The 22,184-nt window shown below is 47.7% G+C and overlaps 1 protein-coding gene across 8 annotated transcripts in view; it reads left to right on the top strand.

The window, feature by feature from the left end:
• The window catches only part of LOC100678680, a 31,251-nt gene that overhangs the window by 4,006 nt on the left and 5,061 nt on the right, over positions 1 to 22,184 (top strand). The window contains exons 1-2 of one of the 8 annotated variants that reach the window (XM_003424970.5): positions 5,896 to 6,012; positions 9,514 to 9,769. The exons of 1 other annotated variant lie outside the window; for it this stretch is intronic. In XM_003424970.5, coding sequence (XP_003425018.1) covers positions 9,570 to 9,769 — 200 coding nt within the window. In that variant the 5' untranslated portion in view covers positions 5,896 to 6,012; positions 9,514 to 9,569. Of the gene's footprint in view, positions 1 to 5,895; positions 6,013 to 9,513; positions 9,770 to 9,807; positions 9,912 to 14,149; positions 14,395 to 15,431; positions 15,466 to 17,158; positions 17,344 to 21,755; positions 21,991 to 22,184 lie in introns of those variants that run through there. 6 more of the 8 variants (XM_008217659.4, XM_008217666.4, XM_003424969.5 and 3 more) reach the window with 6 other exon arrangements.

The following is a 22,184-nucleotide window of genomic DNA, read 5'->3' as shown; positions in this document are numbered from 1 at the left end:
TTGACATCCAATTATACATCTTGTAAAACGCAAAAACTTAACGAGCGTGTTTCTTATATGTGAAAAAAGAGCCTGCGTGTGTGCGCGCGGCGTATAATATATCGAGAGGAGAGTTTGCGCGAGAATCACCGGTGCGCGTTATAGACCGGATCGAGATCGTATATGCAAATGAATACGCCTGCGATTATAAAGTTATAAATTCAAAAGTATTGACGCGCGCGCGCGCGTTTATGAAAGTACTGCAGCGATAAGCATCGGAATTTCAAAATTGCGCTGTGATAGACCGCGTTAGAAAAAAATAAAGAATTTCGAGTACACGATATAACCCGATTTAAAGACTCGTTCAAAGCTCGTGCGGTCGCGGAGGACTAATGAAAAGAGGGAGTTTAAGACGTCAAAATTAGCTGCGGCCGTGGCGTATAATGATAGCTCGCGCACGAGCAAAAAAGGAGCCGGTTTTAACGAGGAATCCTGCCGGTGGCCAAAGCCGATCGTTTATCGTCAAAAGCCCAGTTTTCGCGAGTAGCTAATCTCCAGCTTTTTTTTCATCCTCTATCCAACTGAAGAACAAACACAAGGAGAGTAGCTGTACACAAATAATACAAAGAGTGTTTGCATTGAACGCGATCATCGCTTACTTTGCGCATCTTATTTGGAGAAGAACCGCGAACCGCAGTGACGATGCATCGCAGGGGAAAAATAAACGAAAGGTATAAACAGGCTGCTTTGGCTATAATAATATAATCTCTGGTGCATGCGCGTTGCTCGACACGAGAGCCAAGTCGGGTTTCTCTTCGCGTGAGCTTGAAGCACGCGATGTTTCCTGACCGGTGATATGAGTACCTTGTATGCGGAGATGATGAGTATTTGTGTGTAATTTCCAAGATAACTTTTGATGCCTTTGGCAAATTGTCTAATTTTGTGAGGACTTGTGCTCGGAACAAGTTTAAAAGAAAGAACGGCTCGCAAAAACGCGAGAAAAAGAGGATCATGCAGCCCACATTGGGCCATCCGATAGCCGCGAACTCGCGCGAACCCGATACAGCGCCGCGTATACCTTGCTGCACTGTGTATACGGTGCTGCATATACCTATATAGTGGAATGTCGTTTGGCAAGATTTATTGTTCGACTCGCCCGTAATACTGTAAGCTCCGCTTCTCCGCGTGGCCGCAGCTTAATTAAATTATTTGCATCTCGCTCTCTTCTCGGCGTAGCAGCGCCGGTTATTTGAGGTTATGGACGTTGCTGGGATTCCCCCTTCTTCCTCTGAGAGAGTATAGGAGTCATTGCGCACCACCGCTGTACGGTGTTAGATTTTTTGGCGGATTGAGGTGTCAAGTTACCGAAAGAGAGAGACGCGTGATTTGCGAGGTAAATTAATAGCGATGCTGCGGTCGTTCCTGGAACACGAGGTGTCACCATACTCGCACCTCTCTTCCACCTGAAAGGACACCTTGGGCTTAGATTTTTGCTATATACAACGCATACTTGGAACAAATTTTCAAATCGAACGGACGTATCAATGGACGATGGTTATGCAGCAGTTCCGGAAAAGCGTCTATCCGCGCTTTCTATAGTAATCAAAGGCTTACGTAATTAATCTTAATAGTCGCTCGTAATTCAAGGGAACCGTTCATAAATATTCCCGGCGTACGGTCTCTGGCGGTGCGTATATTTCATCCTGTTGCTCTCTCTCTCTCTCTCTCTCTCTCTCTCTCTCTCTCTCTCTCTCTCTCTCTCTCTCTCTCTCTCTCGCTCGCTCGGTGGCCTGCGCGTGTTTACCTATACGCTTGTGCATGTATATGGACTTCCAGGTTTTATGCAGTTTCTCTTTCGAGCCATATACACTCACGAGCGTATATTATACCGTCTCTTTTGCCGTACGGTTTGAACCGAGGGGCATTTTTTCATCAGCCGCGACAAAAGAGAGCCCCGATGTGCAGAGCTCGTTGCCGATTGTGCAACGCTCGCTCTAAGGCCTGCAATTGCATTAATTGGCATTAGCGCGTGTGGCCCGAGGCTATTGCGCAATCTATATGTGTGCTTTTGGTTTGCTGCAGTGTGCACCTGACGCGTGTATTGCACTTTTGTAATCCCGATATTCGATTCTCTCTCGCGTGTATACTCCGTCATTTGAGAACCTCGGCGGCGTCAGAGATAATCTCGACGATCCGCCGCGCCGGAATACATTCCGAGAGGTCAGTCTCAATCATAAAATGCAAATGCCCGCACAATGAGCGAGTAATCAAAAGAACTCACCGCCCTCGCGATTTTCGCCCGGCACAAAATTCTCTCTCTCTCTCTCTCTCTCTCTCTCTCTCTCTCTCTCTCGGTCCACGCGGCCGCATAAAGGACGACGTCTGCGACCGGGAGTTGAAAGTCCCTCTCCTCTCTCTCCCTCGCACACACACATACAGACTCTGGCCGTAGAGTTCGCCGGGCAAACCGGTTCGCGCCGCACGCGCGCGAGCTGCATATTGGCCGCGTTTACATGCGCTCTTTAAGAAAGGGACATGACTTACAGGCGGGAGTGTATACGAGAGAGACAGGGAGAAAAATCCGTCGACTTTCTCCGGGGGGCGCGATTATCCTCTCGGTATGCCGGCGCGTATGCGCTCTGGAATCCCTTGATGTACGTAAAATTTTGTGTATGTTCGAGAATACCATACAAGTGCGGTAGCCGAAGGTTATCTGTACACACGGTTATCGCGGGGCTGCTGCTGAAAAACGGTAGCAATTTAACGCCTCCCTGACCGACGGGGCTCTTTCTCTCTGTTTATGCTCGGGACTTTTTGCGCCGGCCTTCCCGTGCAGGACGGAGAGATGCGCATCGTCATCATCATCGGGAGAGAGTATCGCACTGCCTACCGGTCTTTTCGAGGTATAGTTGAGTTTTATCAAAAATTCACAACGTCCGCATGCGCGTTTCAATCGCCGGGATACCTAGAACGCACAGACCGACAACAGACGCTGCCGGTTTTGTATCTCCTATTAACAAGATAACAGATCATCGGAACAAAAGCAGAACAGCCCGGCTACCGCACTTCAGCGCTATCTCGGCGCGGAAACACAGCACACAGAGCGCGCTCTCGTAATCAATCATGTTCAAGGAAAGAGTCAAGGCTCTTCATGCGAGCAGCTCACTATATTACCATATACTTAGTCGGCATAACGATCCGCGGCGCTATTACAAATGAACAAACGAAATCCAACGGTAAAGCCAGTGCGATGATACCGTTTCTCTCTCTCTCTCTCTCTCTCTCTCTCTCTCTCTCTCTCTCTCTCTCTCTCTCTCTCTCTCTCTCTCTCTCTCACTGTCAAGTCCAGCCGGTGTTGGGAATCCTATACCTCTTTGCGTAAGCCCGGCACGTCGCATACCTTTAATACACCTACGCTGCTTATGAGAGCGGAAAGTCCTGGTGTGAGCGCTTGAAACGGAAGAGCTCTGCTCCTTTTCAGCAGCGAGAGTAAGAGTCCCCGTGTGCTGCGTGTGTTTACTGTATTTCGTTTCGTTCTATAAATGAACTTGCTTTTGCTTGCCTGCGCGCGAGTTGCTAAAGACGCTTTAACGAGCTGACGGGGGGTATGCGCATAACGAGGCGTCAAAACGCCGATAATTGACAAGCGGTCGCTTGCGTGAGAGATCAATTATTCGCTTGTTTAGCGAAGAGACCCACTGAATGAGGTAGCTGTGTTGGATGTACTACTGCTGCGTCGAGGAGTGATTATTTACGATGTTATATATCCGTTGTGTAAAAGATACTCGAGTACACTGTATTAAACTGCGATTCGAATCCCTTAACGGTGTATTAATAGCTAGAGATTAACCGAGTGGTATGGCCCTCGAACTGGAGCTTACAGCAAAAAATAGCTCGCGCACGCCGCCGGAAGTTCGAGAATAAAATCCTCCGTGAGCCACCTGCTTCCTCCGCTGCCCCAGTGTATAGTGTGCTTTTTCAGTCCTCTAATCGCTTTTCGAGCCCTGTTATATGGCTACCGCAATCTTGGATAAATATTTTTCAATTGCAACGGAAGCTCTCTCTCTCTCTCTCTCTCTCTCTCTCTCTCTCTCTCTCTCTCTCTCTTTCAAGCCTCAATCACCTCTTCAAGCACGCGACATTATTATCCGAGTATTATACACAGACAAGGCTGCGTAAAAAGCGGAATCACGAAAATAATGAGAAAATAAAACTCCGTGCACATAACGATCTAAAAACTTCAACTCGCAGCGCTTCAAATAAAGTCATAACTGCCGAGCGAGAGCGTGCGCGTTTGTTCAAGTTCGCCTTGTGTTTCGCATTTCCGGCGGAGCGCGCACAAATTGCAATTGAGGTCCGCGGGGCCGTCAATTGTAAGATTGTCGCGATGGTTCTTTCGGTTCGTCGACCTTCTAAACTGACTGTGTATACTTTCGAAATTCGAATTATTCCATCGGGGATATTCAACAGGACTAATTCGAGTCTGAAAAATATTCGCGAGGCAACACAAGCCTTCTCCCAAACCATCGTCCAAAAACCCTTTTTCTCATTCTCTCCTTCTAGAAGCGCCGCGCGCGTATATATAACCTGGCCGGCTCTCTCTCTCTCTCTCTCTCTCTCTCTCTCTCTCTCTCTCTCTCTCTCTCTCTCTCTCTCTCTCTCTCTCTTGACTGGCCTTGACCTTGCTCGAAAGAAAGAGGATGTTCTCCACTGCAGCGCGCACACCATAATACTGCCAACTGCCTCGCGCAAAGGGAGCAAAATGTGCCAGCGTCTGAAGAAGAAGAAGAAGAAGAAGGAGAGGCGAAGAGAGAGAGAGAGAGAGAGAGAGAGAGAGAGAGAGAGAGAGAGAGAGAAAACAGGACGACTCCTGCGCTCTCGGGACCGGAATTTCCTCGCAGCGCAAGACACCGGGAGCCTAATGGCGCGAGCGGCCGCGAGTTACGCCTGCTCCTGCCTTCTGCGCTTACGCGGACTCGCCGAGGAAGATAGCGAAGAGAAGAGAAGAGAGAAAGAGCAAGGCTGCAAATTCAATCGCGGAACCTTGCGCTGCAGCTCCTGCGCTTGCATATACATGTATGCAGCGTATATACTGTATACGGGAGGGGGATTCTGTGTGACGAATGGGATTTTTGAACTTTTGACTCCTATAAATTTTTCTTCGATCCTCGTGCCATTGAAAATTTCCACGAGACGTTTTTGCAAAAGGCAGCTAATGAACAATTAATGAACGTTAGAATAGACAAACAGAGTCCGGAGCGGCAATGAATCCTCCCGTCGATATAGTCAGTCGTAAGAAAAAGAATACGCGAAGAGGAATTCGAAAGAGCGCCGGAGAAGAAACTACTCCGAGGTCGTTCGCTTTCGAACTACCCACGCGCCGAGGCTTCGAGCCGCGAGTTTTCGAATCGGATATTAACTGCGCGGATGGGGGAACGAGGGGAAGAGTAATAAATTAGCGGCGGCAACGGTTTGTTTATGAATTGCCGCAATTCCGAATTAGCAAGTTTGAAGAATGACGCTAATTGCGCCGATGCGCGGGTAATTTATTTTACGACGATATATATATATATATATATTAAAAATCGCGGTATGCCAAATAGCCAGACGATGTGTTTGACTTCTTTTTTCACACAGCAGTAAAATAACAATCGATAATGAGAAATCAATAGAGAAAACAACTAATGTAAATCTATCTATATACACAAAACGCGTTATAGCAAAGCTGAACCAAACAATAAGGCAAAAATAATCGCAGCCGAGGTCGCGCACATGCCTCGCTGATTTCGGATCTAAACCATACATCCACGCACGCGGTTAGAAGCATCACTTACACGTTTACGCGCACAGCTGCAGTGATGCAATCGTCGATCCCCGCTCCTCCTGCGCAGCAGCTCTCTTGCACACAGGCCAGTTTATCGCGCGTTCTCTCGACGTGAGCTAGTCGACCATCATCGCGCGAACGTATGCCTCTATCGTACGCGTATATTTACGATTTGTCGAATTCCGCGAGATTCGCCGCGAAGTGTGAAGGTAATAAAAATTCGCAATATACGTACGCAGTGCATGACGTTGCAGAAGCGCGTCATAATGTAGAGTTTGATTTGCATGTGTGCCCGTGATCGATTCGACGCCTCTGGTGTAAATGTTACGCTGCTGCACGTGTCGCGCGGGTTTGAAGACGTCGCGCGATGTTTATGCAGTGGCTTTTTGTAGTTAGAGAGAAAGAGAGAGAGAGATAGAGAGAGAGGGACGATGACGCTCGGAGGCCTTGGGCGCGTTGCGATCGGTAATTAACCCAATGAGCGCGGCGGCTAGCTGCGAATCAATTGCTCGCTATAACGCGTGTGTTGGGAGCCAAACGGGCACAGATGTGCGCTCGCTGGAATGTTTTAATCTCTTTTGGTTCTACAATCCTTAAACGTGTCAGAAGTGTATTTTTTCTCTTTCTCTCCGTTCCAGCATGGTAAACGCTTTGATTCTAGGCTGCAAAAATTATGCAACCGCGCAATGGCTCACAAGTGGATGATGCTTCATTATGAAGTCACGTTATATGCGATTCCTCGTTGCGATGCCGATGTGAATGTAGATAATGACTAGGCACATTCTGAATTTTCAAGCGCCCGCAGGCTATTTTTCATTGTGCTTCTATCTGCACGGAATATTATCAACTTTGTAGGAATAATTGAGCGTTGACCTAAAACGAAGCAATAAACCGCGCGATGATCCATTGATCGCGTGGAGAACAAACCGCAACAAAGCCTATGCCAGATAGATAACGAGTCGTCGCTTCTTAATCCCATACGTATAGGCTTGTCGAGCACATCGGACTTGCGTCACTTCATAAAACGAGCTCCTCTCCTGGGCGCGAATTTCGAGCCCAGCGGTATATATAACCAGTCGCGAGCACGCGAGAGGCGAATGACACGCGTGAATTTGACGTGTATACGCGCGCACGTGTGACGGTTTTTTATTTGCTCGAGAAGTCCGCGCGCGGTCAGCGACTGCGTATACGAGTTTTGCTTTCGGACTTCGAGATTTACAGCGGTGTGTGTGTGTGCGCGCGCGTAAGTATCGGCTTCGGGAAAAAAGGCGAAAAAAGAAACGGGTTTGGAAAGAGCGCGCGCTCGAGCATCGAGAATTTCAAAGTCACACAAGGTGTCTCCTCGGAATCGTAAGGCGAGTCGACGCGCCCCGCATAAAAATGATAGCCGTATACTCGCGCGTACATGCCTCGCCTGCCGAGGAAATCCGTTTCATTCACCGCGACGCCGATGAGAGAGCTTTGTTGGTCGTCGTCGCGGTTTTTTCTATCGTCGATCGCTCGCATCAAGGATGTTGCGTGTAATTAGAGTGCGAGTAATTTTTTTGGATGGAATTCGATTTTTACAAACTCATGTTTATTCATGCAGCGTATTCCGACGCCCCGAAGTTTTTGAGTTTATCGCGATGTATCTGGATCACCTTGGAAGCTATAATGACAAATGGACTGTGCGCAGTTGTCGAGCTGCAATCGATGAAACAACGATTGACTTTGTGACACACGCGTATGGATCGTGTGAAACGATGCCTTTGTGTGGCAAAAATCTCACTCTTCAAAACTTATCCTTTTATCGAGTTTCTAATTCAATTCGTCTCGTACTGCGCAGAAGAATAAATAAACGCCGTGCTAATCCTTACCAGTCGGCCAATGCGCGCGCAAACACTCGATGCGGCCTTCTTGGCGCAAAAAAATCTAAAGAAGATATTACTCGCTCTCGAGATGCAGTCGTTTCACAAGCTTCGCGTGTAATAGGTAGCAGCTTTGGCTCCGCTGATGGCGAATAGCACACGTGTGGCCGATCGTAAATGAGAAGCTTGTTTACGGGGTTTTTCGGAACGGAGGAAGCGGCGAAAAAAGGGCATGACGTATGGAAGGGAACGAAGAGGAGATAATCCCGCGATGAATAATCTTAGTGTCCGGATGCAGAAAAGTGCGTCATCGAGGTTGAGATGCTGCGGGAGATTTCTTGAAGCATTAAACGCACGATAATGGTGAAATTATATGTGTCGCGTTCTATACTGCTGTATATACGTTTTCTTTTTCTGCACGTGGCATGACGCATGACGTTGTAAAAGCGATAGTATAGGCGTTACTCGCTAAAGAAAATACCGAAGCATAAGCTTTAAATTCGCCTGCACAGGCAGATGCATTGTTAGAAGAAGAAGGAAATTAGCCGCTGATGTTATTTTGATGCAGCGAAATTTTACACTCGCTCATATTATATATCAACATTTGACTCGTCCGCACGTGCTTCTACGTAAAAGCTATATGAGTATGTTTTCTTTAACGATATTTCGTCTCACGGAGCCATTACTTTCTACTTACCCAATACGAACGTGCGCTTTCAGCGCTTGCGTTTTTAAGAAAAACCGCTTCCTCTGACTTCAGCTTGCGAGATCCGTAACTTGACTGCCTTCGGTACAGAAGTAGAGAAATAAATCACTTATATTTATACGGTATTTCTTTCTAACGGTATACTCTCGTGCATCTTAACGAAGCTGAGTCACAACAATTCGACAACTCGGTTTTCGTAATTTCACTGCGAGCGTAATCGCATTTGAAATTGTGTAATGGCATGCTATTCGCTGAGTCTTCCATTAGAAGCATTAGTTTGTGAACATTCAAATTGTTGCGGAGCGACTGAGCTGTGATGCATTTACTGTTATATAGAAGGCATAGCTTCGTAATGAGCTCTCTCTCTCTCTCTCTCTCTCTCTCTCTCTCGACTTGGACTTTTATTTCGTTACGGTTCCTTACACGAGAGTGTCACTGACGATGGCCGAGCAACCAACGCCCATATCGTGTATTGAACGCGCATGCTGTATATTTAATTCATTCATGTGTGCTGATTTAGTATCAGTTTGTAGTTGGCTCTTTTGGAGTCGTCAACGATGACATATCCTGCACGTTGTTATAGAGAGCTTTTTTCACAGCAACATTCAAAATGCACCCTTCGATCGTCTCCTAATTACCTTATCTCAACAATCGATTCGCAACGGCGATTCCAAAAATGCCAGATGACCGCAACACACTTCAAATTCAAAAATTCATACACGTACTCTCCGCGCCCAGACGCACACACGCCAACATCCTCGCCTCTATCCTCATCAGATCTCATCACTCCAATCAACGGCATTCTCTCTCTCTCTCAAAGCCGCTCAAAGACGCGCTAAGACAAAGAGAGCTACAGAGAGAAGAGAGTAGGGATACTATAGAGCCATACACATCCAGGCCGATGAAACGCGCGAGATAGGCCGAAAAGTAGCGGGAGTAGGAGTAGGAAAAGCGAACTCGACTCTCCAGTCCCACTCTCCTTCTACATTAGTAGTAGTAGTAGTAGTATAGCTCGGTTCTCGTGAGTCGAAGGTGTCTCGAGAGTGAGCGACGCGTTTGTAGAAAAGTTCAGCCGAGGTCGTTCCTACTACTGCGGGTGTATATACGTTTACCATAGAGGCGCCGAATCATACGGTTCTGTTTTCGGAATATTTTAGAGCACGTTGTATCCGGTGCGTGTGCGTGCGTGTGTGTGTGATCCCCGAGTGTAAGCATGTTCTCGAGGGGAAATAAGTTCGGTTCGTTCGGCGCCGGCAAGAATCGGCTGTTCGGCAAGAAGGACACGAGCAGCAAGAAACACCAGTCCAGGATGTGGATCGCCATGAACAAGAAGAGGAACGAGCAGCAACAGCAGCCATCGACCAGTAAAAATAAGCTGGGACTTCGTGACGACGACGATGCCGACAACGCTGGGTGAATAACTTATGTACCTATTACGTTTACCGAGCGCGCTATCTTTTGTTATGATGGTACGTGCACCCACATGCGTTTTGGGAATGGAAGAATGGAGGATTATCGGCTCAAGACTGGAGCCAACGAGAGCGAGTGGGTTCAGGTGTGTTTTCGTTATTAGACACGCTTAGGGCCTCGCCTGCGTGGGACATTTGTTAAACTTTCGAAATTATGAATATTCAACGCAGCCGTGAAAAATTCATTGCGCTCGTAAACGAGCTTTACCTAAGACATTTTTGCAAACATCGTTCATTCGTTATTCAAATAAGGTGGTTGTCATAAAGCTCGAGCGAGCCTTGGCGTTTGAAATCAAAATAAACTGCTACGGAGGAAGGTTGCAAAAGTGCGCGACCTTCGGCATTTACGATCGCGAGTCGCACATAAACTTCGTAATCTCAATTTTCTCTTGGTATACCATTGTCTTTTCGCGCTAACTGCGGTGACACTTAAGAACCGATGTTAATTTAATACGAGAGCATTATACGAAAATACTAGAATCTACGGGTGCTATCGAATGTAACTGTAAAAATCAATCAACATTCCGAGCGACATCATTGAGGCATCTCTGAACCGCGAATGACACGTAAACAGCGACGAGATAGATAGACGGGTTATAGCCTTGGCCCAGGAGCCACACGTGACGCATGAGAACGCTAACGAACGATCATTGGCTCGGTAATCGGCAAAGCCCGGTTGTAGCCCAAATCGGCCCATTCTTTGGTCTGTATAGACCCACTGGTTCTAATTGCGTAATGGTAATGCATGGTTTTCGAGAGTGTCAGGGCCGTTGCGCAAAGTACATTAGTTGCTGAATGGTAATTCAATTGTAGAACGACTTTGCTTTAAAGCTTGTTTAGGTAGTTGTAGGAGTATAGAGAACTTAATTAGAGATCGGTGTGCGAGTAAATTTATAGAGAGTTGAGTCTGTTATTACGGAGGTAGGAGAACTGGTTCGTTTGCGCGAGCAAATTGGTTCTATTATATTTTCTTCATCGATTGCTGTTATTTTGCAATTAAGGTTTTGCTATATACCACGTGTAGCATACGCGTACTCTGATTCTTTTAATTGAATTAACATGTTTAGAGCGATATCGTTTGCGATCGACAGTCGGTACGCCTACATCAAGCGACTGAACAATATTTACATTATGCAAATATAGGCATGAATGAGAAGTAAAACAATGTAGTGTAAATCTCGGCGCATTAACACGTCGGCGTGCACTTCTGTTTGTTATTAAAATAGAACGAGCAAAATCAAAGAGGAAATGCCTGTGACAATGGCTGCTATTATTTTGAGAATTCAGAATAGATTATATTGCATCAGCAGCAGGAGTTGATGACAATGCGCGGTTCTTGTTTTTTTGCTCTATTAAACTGAGTGACTGATTCTCTTGTCGCGATAATTATCAGCGTTGAACAATAAGTTTCCACCAATTAATAACTCCTGAAAACGAGGTCGATAAAGCAGATCCGTGCGCGCGATCTCACCTGCGAGAGCTCCAGCCATAACATCCACTCTCTCTCTCTCTCTCTCTCTCTCTCTCTACATCGCGAGTCGGCTGGTGTGCGCAACCCTTTAAAGGCCCCCAACCCCCCGACCCGATCTCGTCCGAGCCGAGCCGAGGTAAGGGAACCTCCGCTCGCTCGGCTTTCCTGTACCGGTTTTCCCATCTCTCTCGCGCTCCCTTTTTCGTCCTCACCGCCGCTTCACGCATTCCCTCGGAGTCTGTGTGCACGCCCGTCTGTGCTCTCCGTGTACACACACACACACACATGCACCTCCTCTCCTCTCTCTCTCTCTCTCTGCAGACTATACGCACACAGTCGCGCGCAGACTTCGTCCCTCGACGCAACAGCAGCAGCCGCGGCATTGTTCCCTTCGCCGTCGTCGCATAATAATAAGAAGTACACATCCTGGTCTGAGTTACAGTGCCCACTTTTTTTCGGCTCGCAGACTCGCGAGTTGAGTTGAGAGTTGAGAGCAAGAGGTGCATCGCTGTGTACGGCGGAGAGGAGAGATTGTGTGGGAGAGTTGAGTGTGTTTGTGGCGAGACGCGAACGGACGCAGGTTGCAGAGAGAGAGAGAGAGAGAGAGAGAGAGAGAGATATATAGAGAGGACGAGGAGGAGAGAGAAGAGAGGAGTTCTTTGTTTAGATTTCCAGAGAGAAGACTGCAGTCTGTGACTTTTGCTGCGGAGATGAATCACTTTAACGGGTGAGATTTATACTTTTTTCGGGGTATCCGCGGCAATTATATTGTTATCGAGGGGTTGACAGAGGCCTGTCGCTGTGGGAGAGGCTCGAGTCGATTGATTAATTAATAGCCGGCTGACGACGGTATTATGAATCTGCGATGCGGATATAGGGTTGTGTCGCGCTCTGATTGAGGTATGTGAACTTAAGTGGGGCTATAAATGAATTTCTACTTGGGTAATGCGTATCTTTAAACTTCGCGATGATTGTTGAAGTAGCCTATGTCGCGAAATGTGATTTATGAGTAAACGGGGACAGTTCAAAGATCGGTTGTTGTATCTTGTTATGTAAAATAATAGGAATATTTCAATCTGCATGCCACTCGGAATTGCAAATAACAGTTTGCAAAAATCGCTGCCGTATGCGCACGGCTGGACCGCAAGGATTCCTCGCCCTCTTTGAGCATGCGCAGACAGCAACCTGACTGTGCTGTGCCGCAATTCCACTCGCGTCGATATTATCCGCCGTCGTACCGTACCGTGCGAGATGTCCTTATAAAGTAAAGTTACATTATCGTTTGATTTTAAATAATAAAAGCAATACTGTAATGTTGTACTTTAACCTTTATTATACACACAGTAGCATATCTGGTTTAACTAAGCAGGTCGTAACGTAATAACCCTCGAGTAGGGATTACATTTCGGAGCATCAGTTTAATTTACCATGTACCACGGCGAACATGACAATTTGCAATTTACTGCAACTCGCCGATTCTCACGAGACTCCCACGACTCCTTACGAAGTAAAAAACCACCTGCATCGCACATGGCTCTCTTCCACCCAAGGATTTCCTGCATCGCTTGACCCCCTCTCTACCTATACACGTACAAGACCTTCGCGCGATTTCTCTCTCCTCCACGTCGCTCGAGACTTTTCACGCGGTCGTAAAATATGTCCCTAAAACACGACGACGCGGTGGCATTGCAAAACGAGCGAGTAAGTAGACGAGGACGTGAAATCGGATGTTGCGCGGCAACTTTGTCTCTCGGTGATTTTGATCTTGATGCTCGAGAGAGAGAGAGAAAGAGTTAGCCGCTTGCGCGGTAGCTGTTCATGTGTAACGTGTCAAGCTTGTGAAAGTCGTCGGCGTTTTTCGCGCGGTGATTTTGGAATATCTCTCCCGCCGGTAGCTTTTTCCTCGCGGCAAAAAGCCGAGAAATCGGCTGTTGGGAATTCTCTGCGCGGGCTGCTCGGCTTCGACAAAGAATCTAGTCGCGTAACGCGATGCACCGCGAGTCAACATCTCGGGTATTGTAGCTCCTATTGTCCGGGACATGTACCCGCGCTGTGTATCTCTTGCCCCGATGTTGGAGGCCTGTGAAAAAACTCGACGCGCTGCGAGGCAGAGGGCAAATGAATGCAGGTCGGTTATACGCTTGCGCTCCAAAATAAACAGACGCGCGTGTGTGTTTTGTCCGCGCTTTCATTCATATATATTTTGGTGTCGTGAAACGGCGCGACGTATTGTACAATATAGATCGATTACGCTGTTATGGTCATGTATTATTTTGGGAATCTTTACACAATGTGTCGGATCAAAGTCACCGGTTATCGTATATATAGGTATCGTTATCGGGCACTTTTGCGATCAAGCGCGAATAACGATCTCTCAAATTTTATAACTCGGCAATAGAATAATGACTGTAATAAACTTACGAGAGCAGCGCAACGATCACTCGCACAATCGCAGGCTATACGTCAACAATAACGCAAATCGGTTTCAAGAAGCATCGATCGGCTCTATTTTGATTCTGCCAACCGCTCGCTCGTTCCGCTAACTCTCGCTCTATATTCGACGGTTCAATAATTGACAATCCTCCGACGAAATCCGAAATGGCACACCGTACAAAACCGACGACGAAAAACCCAAAAACCTTCACGCACCTCAGCATCTCGTATCCAGGCCCGGTCCGGTCCACTCTCTCTCCCACACATATAGGTATATCCCTGTACCATACACACACACACACACACACACACACACACCTAACCATCGCTCCCTTTTACGAGCGTCTCGTCCAGCGCCGGTTGCGCATCGCATCTCTGCGCCGCTCTTTCTTTCTCTCTCTTTCTCTCTCTCTCTCTCTCTCTCTCTCTCTCGCCATACGACTCGACCAACACACAGCAGCAGCAGCAGTCAAGCCGGCAGTAGTAGTCGGTCTCGCGTCGCGTTGTGTGCGGTGCACGTTTTTATCCCCGCGAGCTCGCTGCTGCCGATGCTCTGGTTTGCTTTCGCAGAGAGGCTTTTTTAAGCTGTCCGCAGTGCAGGGCTAAGGAGAGAAAGCCGCGAAGATGAGGTTCAGGAATCCGTTGCCGCAGAGGGGAGTTTACAAGTGAGTGAATTTTCTGAAGCTGGCTGTGCTTACTTATGCTGATCTCTCGTGTATACTGATGCAGGGGTATTGACGGGTTTCGAGGTTATGATGCGAGAGGGCTGAGATCGACATGTGGGGTGCAAGAGCGTCGCCGGCTTTTGTTTTGGTTTCCCGGGATTTTTAGCGGTTTTGCGTATAACATTTAGACGTTAGAAATGAGACGTGTACCCCTCGATTTTCTTTGTAGTCCGCGCACGAGCGAATTTAAACCGATTTTCAAGCTTATTAACGCGAAGATCGTTATGCATGCAGCCTGAAAATTCCGATTCGTGTCAGTCGTTACGGACGATAAAACAAAGCGCTCATCGCATAATAATTCTCAAACGAGAATCCATCCGAGCCACAAAAAATATACGTATATCCCCAAACAGATTTCAAAACCTTCCGCACACTCGAGCGCCGCTATCTCACCTCGATTGCATCATTGCGCAATCGAGATCCCGACCACGCGCTTTTCCCAATCGTCAAAATAAACAAACTCGAGCCGTATACGTCTACACCCGCGCATAAAAGCGATAAAAATCCTCACCCGCAACTCTTCTCGCAACTGCAGCTCACGCACCATTGCATCGGAACAAGGCACAATAGCCAACTTTTCGCGCGAATTCGCGCTCGGTACCCTCTACCTATACGGCTTCTTTCTTTCTCCCCGTGTACATAACATGCATATAAGACCGTCTGCGCCTTCCTTCCTTCTTCCTTTCTTCTCTTTTCTACGCGTATAATATAAGGTATGCGAAAGGTCTCCAGCCGTGCGCGCGCGCGCGCTTTTGTTGCTTTCGGCGCGACTGGACCTCCTTTTTTGCAGCCGCCGACCATCTCTCCTGCGAGAGAGGCTGTTTCTTTTTTTTCGCCGGGGGAGGCGCATTGTTCCTCTCGTTATCGGTGTCTTCCCCGCCCGTTTTTGTTAATTAGAATGAGCGAGAGCGTCGCCTATACTTTTTGTTGTTATTATTATTATTTTCTAACGAAGGTTTTCCCTCTTTTTGTTTCAGGTGAGTTAGCCACATTCATGTCTACTATGTATACGTAAGTTTATCCGTTGCATTTAATCTACGGCCAAGGAGAGATGGATATTTTAAAAGCAGGAGGTTACACGCTTTCATTACGCAGGAAGTCGCGGTTTCAACAATTTCTAAATTACCGACGAACCCTCAATTTCGCGAAGCGTATAATGTGTATTATTGCGACTTCTCCCATTACAAAACACCCCGACGAGAAAGCTGCGCTTCTGTCGTCGTCAACAAAAAGAAAAAGCTCGATCCAAGCGCTTTTTGGAACGACTGAGGCAAAGCACAGCTGCGGTAGCAGCAAAGGAAAAGTAAATAATACTCGGCACGTGTCTTTCTCGCCTACTTGTTGATATGGGCCGCTGTATAGCGTCTTCGGATATATAATACGAGCGATGCGATGACTTATTACGAATACACGTGACTTTAATTGCGACGCCGACGCTGTTGTCGTGTAGAGGATTTCATTCGGAGCATATTGTAGATGCGACGACTCGAGCGTCGACCTCTTGCGAATGCAAATTATTTTAATTGGACGATCGAGCGAATTTTTCCGAACCGAGAATTGCAATCACCATACTTCGCACGTGTCGTAGAAACTGCCGAATAGGCAATTAAACGACGTTTTTCATACAGTTCCGTTTCCAAATGCGAAAGTTGATCAATTGAACAATAGCTAGTAAAAAATCCAGCACAGGCCAGATATCAGAACGATCTATACACTAAAAACAAACGAGCGGACAATCATTAGTCGTTCGAAAGCTAAACGCCGGCATCAGCTATTGGTATGCAAATGTCAAAGCGAGCCCGTTTCAAACGGTCATTATTATCCGTCGCGGCGTCGGCGTCGGCGGCGGCTTTTTTCTACTATGGCAATCATCGATAATCATCGCATTCCGCCGGTACTATCAAAGCCCGGCATTATCGGCCTGGTTTATAATCCCACACTTTTGTGCTCTCGATCGGCGCGCGTGCGAGTGAAAGGTCGCTCCGGCTCTCGCGCGCGCGCTGCACGTGTTCGCACATGCGATTTCCAGTTGCGAAAGTCGCGAAAAGGGGCTCGATTCGAGGGTGTGTGCTTTTGTTGCGAGGCCTTTGTTTTCGTTGATTATGTATGTGCCAGCGGTTTCATTTTCATCCTTATATACAGCGATCTGGCTAACGTTTACGCTGTATGGGTCGTTTGACAAGAATTCAAGTTTGACTGGCGTAATGATAGACGCCGGCGCGGTATGCAAATTGCGCGCTGAAAAAGAAGTTTCGAAACGGGAGAAAATTGCCGCTCGCGCGGGAGAGAAATCTCGCGAAAAAAAGAGCAGCATCCCTCCGAGCTATCAACTGTACGTGTATACGGTATTGCGTAACGCCGTCGCCTCTAAAGTCACACACACACACCATGTCCGACGGGCTAATTAAACCTCTCTCCCGACACCTACACCCTAAAAATACACAGCGCGGAGCATATAAGATAAGAGATTCTCTCCAATAGCGTCCCTCGCGAGACCTAAAAGCGGAGGGAGCTGGCGCAGGAAAGAAAAGAAAAGTCTCGGCGTCGTCGCACTTTTGAATGCACACATGTATATAACACGCGCGCGCGCACACACATACACACACACACGCACACACACCAATGAGGCGCGCCGACTCCCTACCCCGATGCGGTGCTTCTCCCGGCTCTCCACGTGAACGCGGAGAGCCGACGAGTCTCGGCAGTTTGAGCTTCGCGGCCGACTGCGCGACTGTCCCGCGCGACTCTCCGCAGTTCTGCTGCCGAGTGTGTATTACAATATATACAGTGTTTGTCCTTTTTTTTATTTTTGTGCTGTGTCGATTTTTTCTCCGCATCTTCGCAACTGGTGCCAAAGGAATTCGGAGGTGCGACGGGAGAGCTATCCGCGTAGGTGGACGTGCGTGGAATCCTGCACGCGCTGGAGGATTCGATTTGGTTTTCGAATATAAGCTTTCGCCGATGCGCGAGTAGGAATCTGCGAATTCGTAACGACTTGTATCGCGCGCGAAGAATCCTCCAACGCGCGCGACGGTTTCGATTTTCGAAACTGCTCGACGTAAACAAAACCATTCGATCTGCGACGCTCCGATTGACAAGTGATTCGGGCCAGAAGAAAGTGTATAATATAGCGTATAGTCCGCTCACCCGTGAAGCCCGGTCGCTGGAGCGGTAATTCGAACACTCGCGCGCTGCAGTAAAAATCCCAGAAAATCGAGGAAAAAAAAATTCCTCCCACCCGTTTACGCACAAAGTACACGGCAGTACTGTTTCTCCCTGCATTTTTCGCAGCGCACGGGGCGAATCCTCGGCTGCTCAGCCAGGCGTGCGAGTTCACAGCCGAGCGCTCGTTCGCTCGCGGCGATTTTCCGCGGCCCCTCGACGTTACGTTGACCTCCGCTACCCGTCTTCTTCCTGCCGTGTATGTATTATACACAGCTGTGTGTGTGTGTGTGTGTGTGTGTGTGTGTGTGTCCTTAAACTTGAGGCTATACTGATGCTACTGCTGCTGTTGATTGCGATGTGATTTATTTTTGCGCATCGGAGCAGAGGATCGTTATTGGGTGTGTGGGATGGCCTACTTCGTTGCTGGAAATATTTAATTTCAGACCTAGCGCGTTATTGTTTATGTGAACGGCTAATTTTCCCGGTGATCGGTGCGAGGCGTGTGCGAGGCAGTCGGGAAAGTGAGGGCTTCACTGGATTGGATTTTATTAGCCCGCAGCTATTTCTCGCGTGAGAAGTGAGATCGACGCTTTATTACGTGAGTCACTTACTTTGCTCCTACGCTGATAAATAATAATGCTTTCAAAAATCCTAATCGCGATTACAAGGACGTCCAGATCCTCGCGCATGAATATGTTAATCGGCCAACGCTGAATGTGAACCAAACGACGTCGGGCCGTGACATTATAATATAATATTTCTTCCCTTGCACACCATACCGCACCGAAACAAACGAAGAATTCACCACGGCGAAATATTCTGCAACAACAATCAACGGGCCTCGTTACGCGCAATCGAAAATCCAATCTCAGCTCGTCGAAGGTTCAGCCATAACGAATCGAAGCCGCCGCGCGCAAATCCCTCGTAAATTACAAGCACGAAATTATCATCGCGTAAAAAAGACCGGCTCTCTCTCTCTCTCTCTCTCTCTCTCTCACAATGCTCGCCGGCATTACGACGAAGGGGTCGTCGCGTCGTAAAAGTCTCTCGCGTGGGCCGAGAAGAATGCGCTTTCGGGAGGAGGATCGTGAAAGTCGTCGTCGGTGCCTTAACCCGTTAGAGGATGCGTGAGATGCGGGATCCGGTTGCGGGCTTTTTCCCTTCAGAAAAGACTCTTGGGAGGTGTGGATCGGTAAAATTCTTGTGCCGAGAGTTTTCCGGGTGGATAATAGCCCGATCGGCTGGTTTGGCAGGTTTTTTTAAGTCGACGTTTTTTTCGACGCGGGTTGTTACGCCTGGAGTAATTGCTATGCTATTGGTCGCTTTATAAGATTATTAATTGTTGCTCTAACGATCATAGGTGAAACTTGCGCAAGAGCGTTTTGCATCGAATTATATCTCGGCTGATGCAAGATGAAAGCGCGTTAATACGTATAGCCTAAATTATGCTTCAAACACTTTTGCGTGTGTGTCGATATCGCGAGGAAATTTAATGATTAATCGTAAACGCACTGCCTTGTCATTCCGCCAAGTCGACTGTAATTTACTCGAAATAATTTACTGCGCTGCGCGAGTTCGCGCGCGTTTTGCAGCTTTATTGCATACCGCATTCGTGATGGAGAACAAATAGTCGCATTACGTTTCTGCCTTTAACCTGTCTCCCTCTCTCTCTCTCTCTCTCTCGCTTGATGAAGAATCTCAAATTGGCAAGTAGCTTCCATGTACTCCTTGGAGTTAAATTCCCAAAGTAACAAATATTCTGAAAATTTATGAAAACTTCACTCAATAAAGCGTGAGAAACACGCCTCCGATTAATATGAAACGGCCCGCGAGAAACTTGCGTGAGGCCCGAGACGAAGGACCCGTTATAAGACTGCAGGCGGCGGCTCGTTTCGATCACGCCGCATGCACTTGCTCGGTGTGTATGTATTATACAGCCTCCAGTCGGAATAAATCAACCCTCGGGGCGTTACTCCTTGCCGTGGTACATAAAACTCTCGTATACGGCAAAGATTCAGGAAATTTTGCCCTCTCGACTTTACCCTTTGAAATTTTCGGAAAATCCGTCCAAGCGCGCATTAACTGTGATCAGCCCATGGATAACCCGCCAAAAATTCTGACGCAAGAAGGAAACAAACTGCACGCGTCGGTCTGTCCCTTGCGTCTATACATATAATAATACCTACACGCGCCGGCCGGCCTCCTGAATGAAAAGGCGCACGACAGGGGTGGCCTTGAAATTTCGGTTGCCGGGGTATGTCACCCCGCTCGAAACGTGCTCGATCCTCGACCAGCTGCGCTCTCTTACTCTCTCTCTCTCTCTCTCTCTCTCTCTCTCTCTCTCTCTCTCTCTCTCTCTCTCTCTCTCTCCCATTCAGCGTGTGCTGTCGCTTTTCCTTCGACTACAATGCGCGTGAGCTGCGCAGTTGCGTCTGCATATATTGTGTACGCGCAATTCTAAGATCGAGGAAGACCTTTCTTTCTGGAGGTAGCTTCTGTGTGCCGGGGCTAGGATTAATGAGATGTGACTTTTCGCAAAGTTTTCGAGATTCTTCCTTCGAGGTTTCAAACGAGTTATTCTCCCGAAATTATAAGGAGGGAGCAACTGCATTACACTCTCATCTCGTCTGAAATTAAAATTCCTTCGCAGAATTTTTTTAATTCCACTTTTCGCATACTCCACCGTCTGCGAGCGATAATAATCTGTCGCGTCGTCGCCGGCGCTGCACATCAGTCGGGCCGATTAAATGAGCCACCGAAGGGCTACCACCGCGTCAACATGTAAATATACACTCTGTACATATCTCCAAGTCTCTCTCTCGCGAGTCAAGTGGCTGCTCGTTGGCTCTCATTATCACGCGGAATGCAGCCGCGCGACGTGAGCTGAATCATTTATACCCACTGCGGCCTTACGCATCGGGCCCTTTCTCGCGATTCCACGCGGCTCTGCTGCTGCTGCTGGAAAGTCACGCCCTTGCGAGGAGGATTTTCGAGGAACTTCCGATTTTTCCGGCTGATCTGCGCTGCTTTGATCCTTTATTTCCTGTTCTGCTGTGGAACGAGGCTGGTGAATGGGACCTGCCCAGGTTTTGTTCGGGGTTGACCTGCAATTCGATCCTGCTTTTGAATGTGGCGTTGCTTCTGCGAAACCGTGCGTAAATCAATAACTCCGTCGTTTTCCTTTTCCTTCTTTGACATGATAAAACACGCAGGAAAAATCTCGGTATCGCGACCTTCTCCGAACTGAAAACCAGTGTTAACGCAACAGATAAGTATAACACATCGGCAAAACTCTTGATTTCCACTTGCGAATGCAGATATCAGGTCAGTGTGTTAGAGCACTCGAAGATGATATGCGCCACGCGTGTAAAAATCGCATAATGGCTAAACTATCGGGACGTCGAGTGATACGGGAGGTCGTAAAAATAGAACTGCGAGCTTGGCGCCTTTGTTCTCTCGTACACGTATATTCAGAGTAGCTAGACGGGATTGGATTTCGAGATCGTGTCTCCTGAGACAAGCGCGGAGCATCGCGAGACGACGTTACACTTTGCGCGGAAATTGCAATTAAGTGTCTACTGTATAATCGTGCCTTGCGCAGCGAAAAATAAGGCTTGCTTTAATTTCAGACCTTTTTCACGGGAGAGAAATTGCTGCGGCTCGCTGATAATACAGTCGCGTTTTTCGAGAGGTCTCTCGGCTGCAAACGCGAGATCGAATGGTTTTTTTTAAGCAAACATTGTTTGGGTGGTGTTGGTGAAAATCGCTTGAAAGTTTGTGTTCCTTTTTTCGAATATTGTATAGCAGTGGCTATTAAACATCTTTCCATGCAACTTTTATATGTCTTCTACGAAACACGAGCTACCCCGTCAATTGAGCTCGTCAGCGCACGCGACACCTTTACCAAAATTGAAGGCTTCGGGGAAAGGTCTCGTTGAGCATATGTCACTGTACGCAACCGTACGATTATTATCATCATGCGTGAAAAAGTGAAAAAATACATCGAAAGCTTCCGAGAAATCGATATCCCAAGTATACAAAGGAAAACAAAAAGGAACACCTTTCAACGATCGTCTCACCCCCCTGCATATGTTAAACTCACAAATCAACTAACCGAATCCCAATTGCCAACGAAGCGATCGCTCCAGAAGTCAGCATCAGCGATGCCCAATCGGCGAATCTCGAGATAACGCTAAGACCGCATCCCTGAGTCACAAAGTCGATGCGTTCGACAGCAGCAGTCCCGCCGAAAGTGCTGCCTATCGCCAGCCGAAACATGGGCCTCAGCGAGATACCCGAGCAGATGTCGTATTACCCGACCTTGACACGCGAGGAGAAGGCCAGAATGCACCCCTGCAAAAAGGCCAAATGGTATGTATAAGGACACGTGTGTGCGTCTGTGTGTGTGTGTGCGCGTGTGTGTGTGTGTGTATGAGTAAGCGATGTGGGGGTATAGTGCTAAGTTCGTCGTCGGAAAATCCATTAATGCGGGGGACGATGCTGCAGGGGGCTGCAGCTGATGACGATGCGTTACAGCAGCGGATGTTTGCGATGTATGTTATATA

This window comes from Nasonia vitripennis, chromosome 1 (genome assembly GCF_009193385.2).
Source record: "Nasonia vitripennis strain AsymCx chromosome 1, Nvit_psr_1.1, whole genome shotgun sequence".
Taxonomy (NCBI): domain Eukaryota; kingdom Metazoa; phylum Arthropoda; class Insecta; order Hymenoptera; family Pteromalidae; genus Nasonia; species Nasonia vitripennis.
Note: the sequence above shows the minus strand (reverse complement) of the source record. Positions and strands in the feature narration are given on the sequence as shown.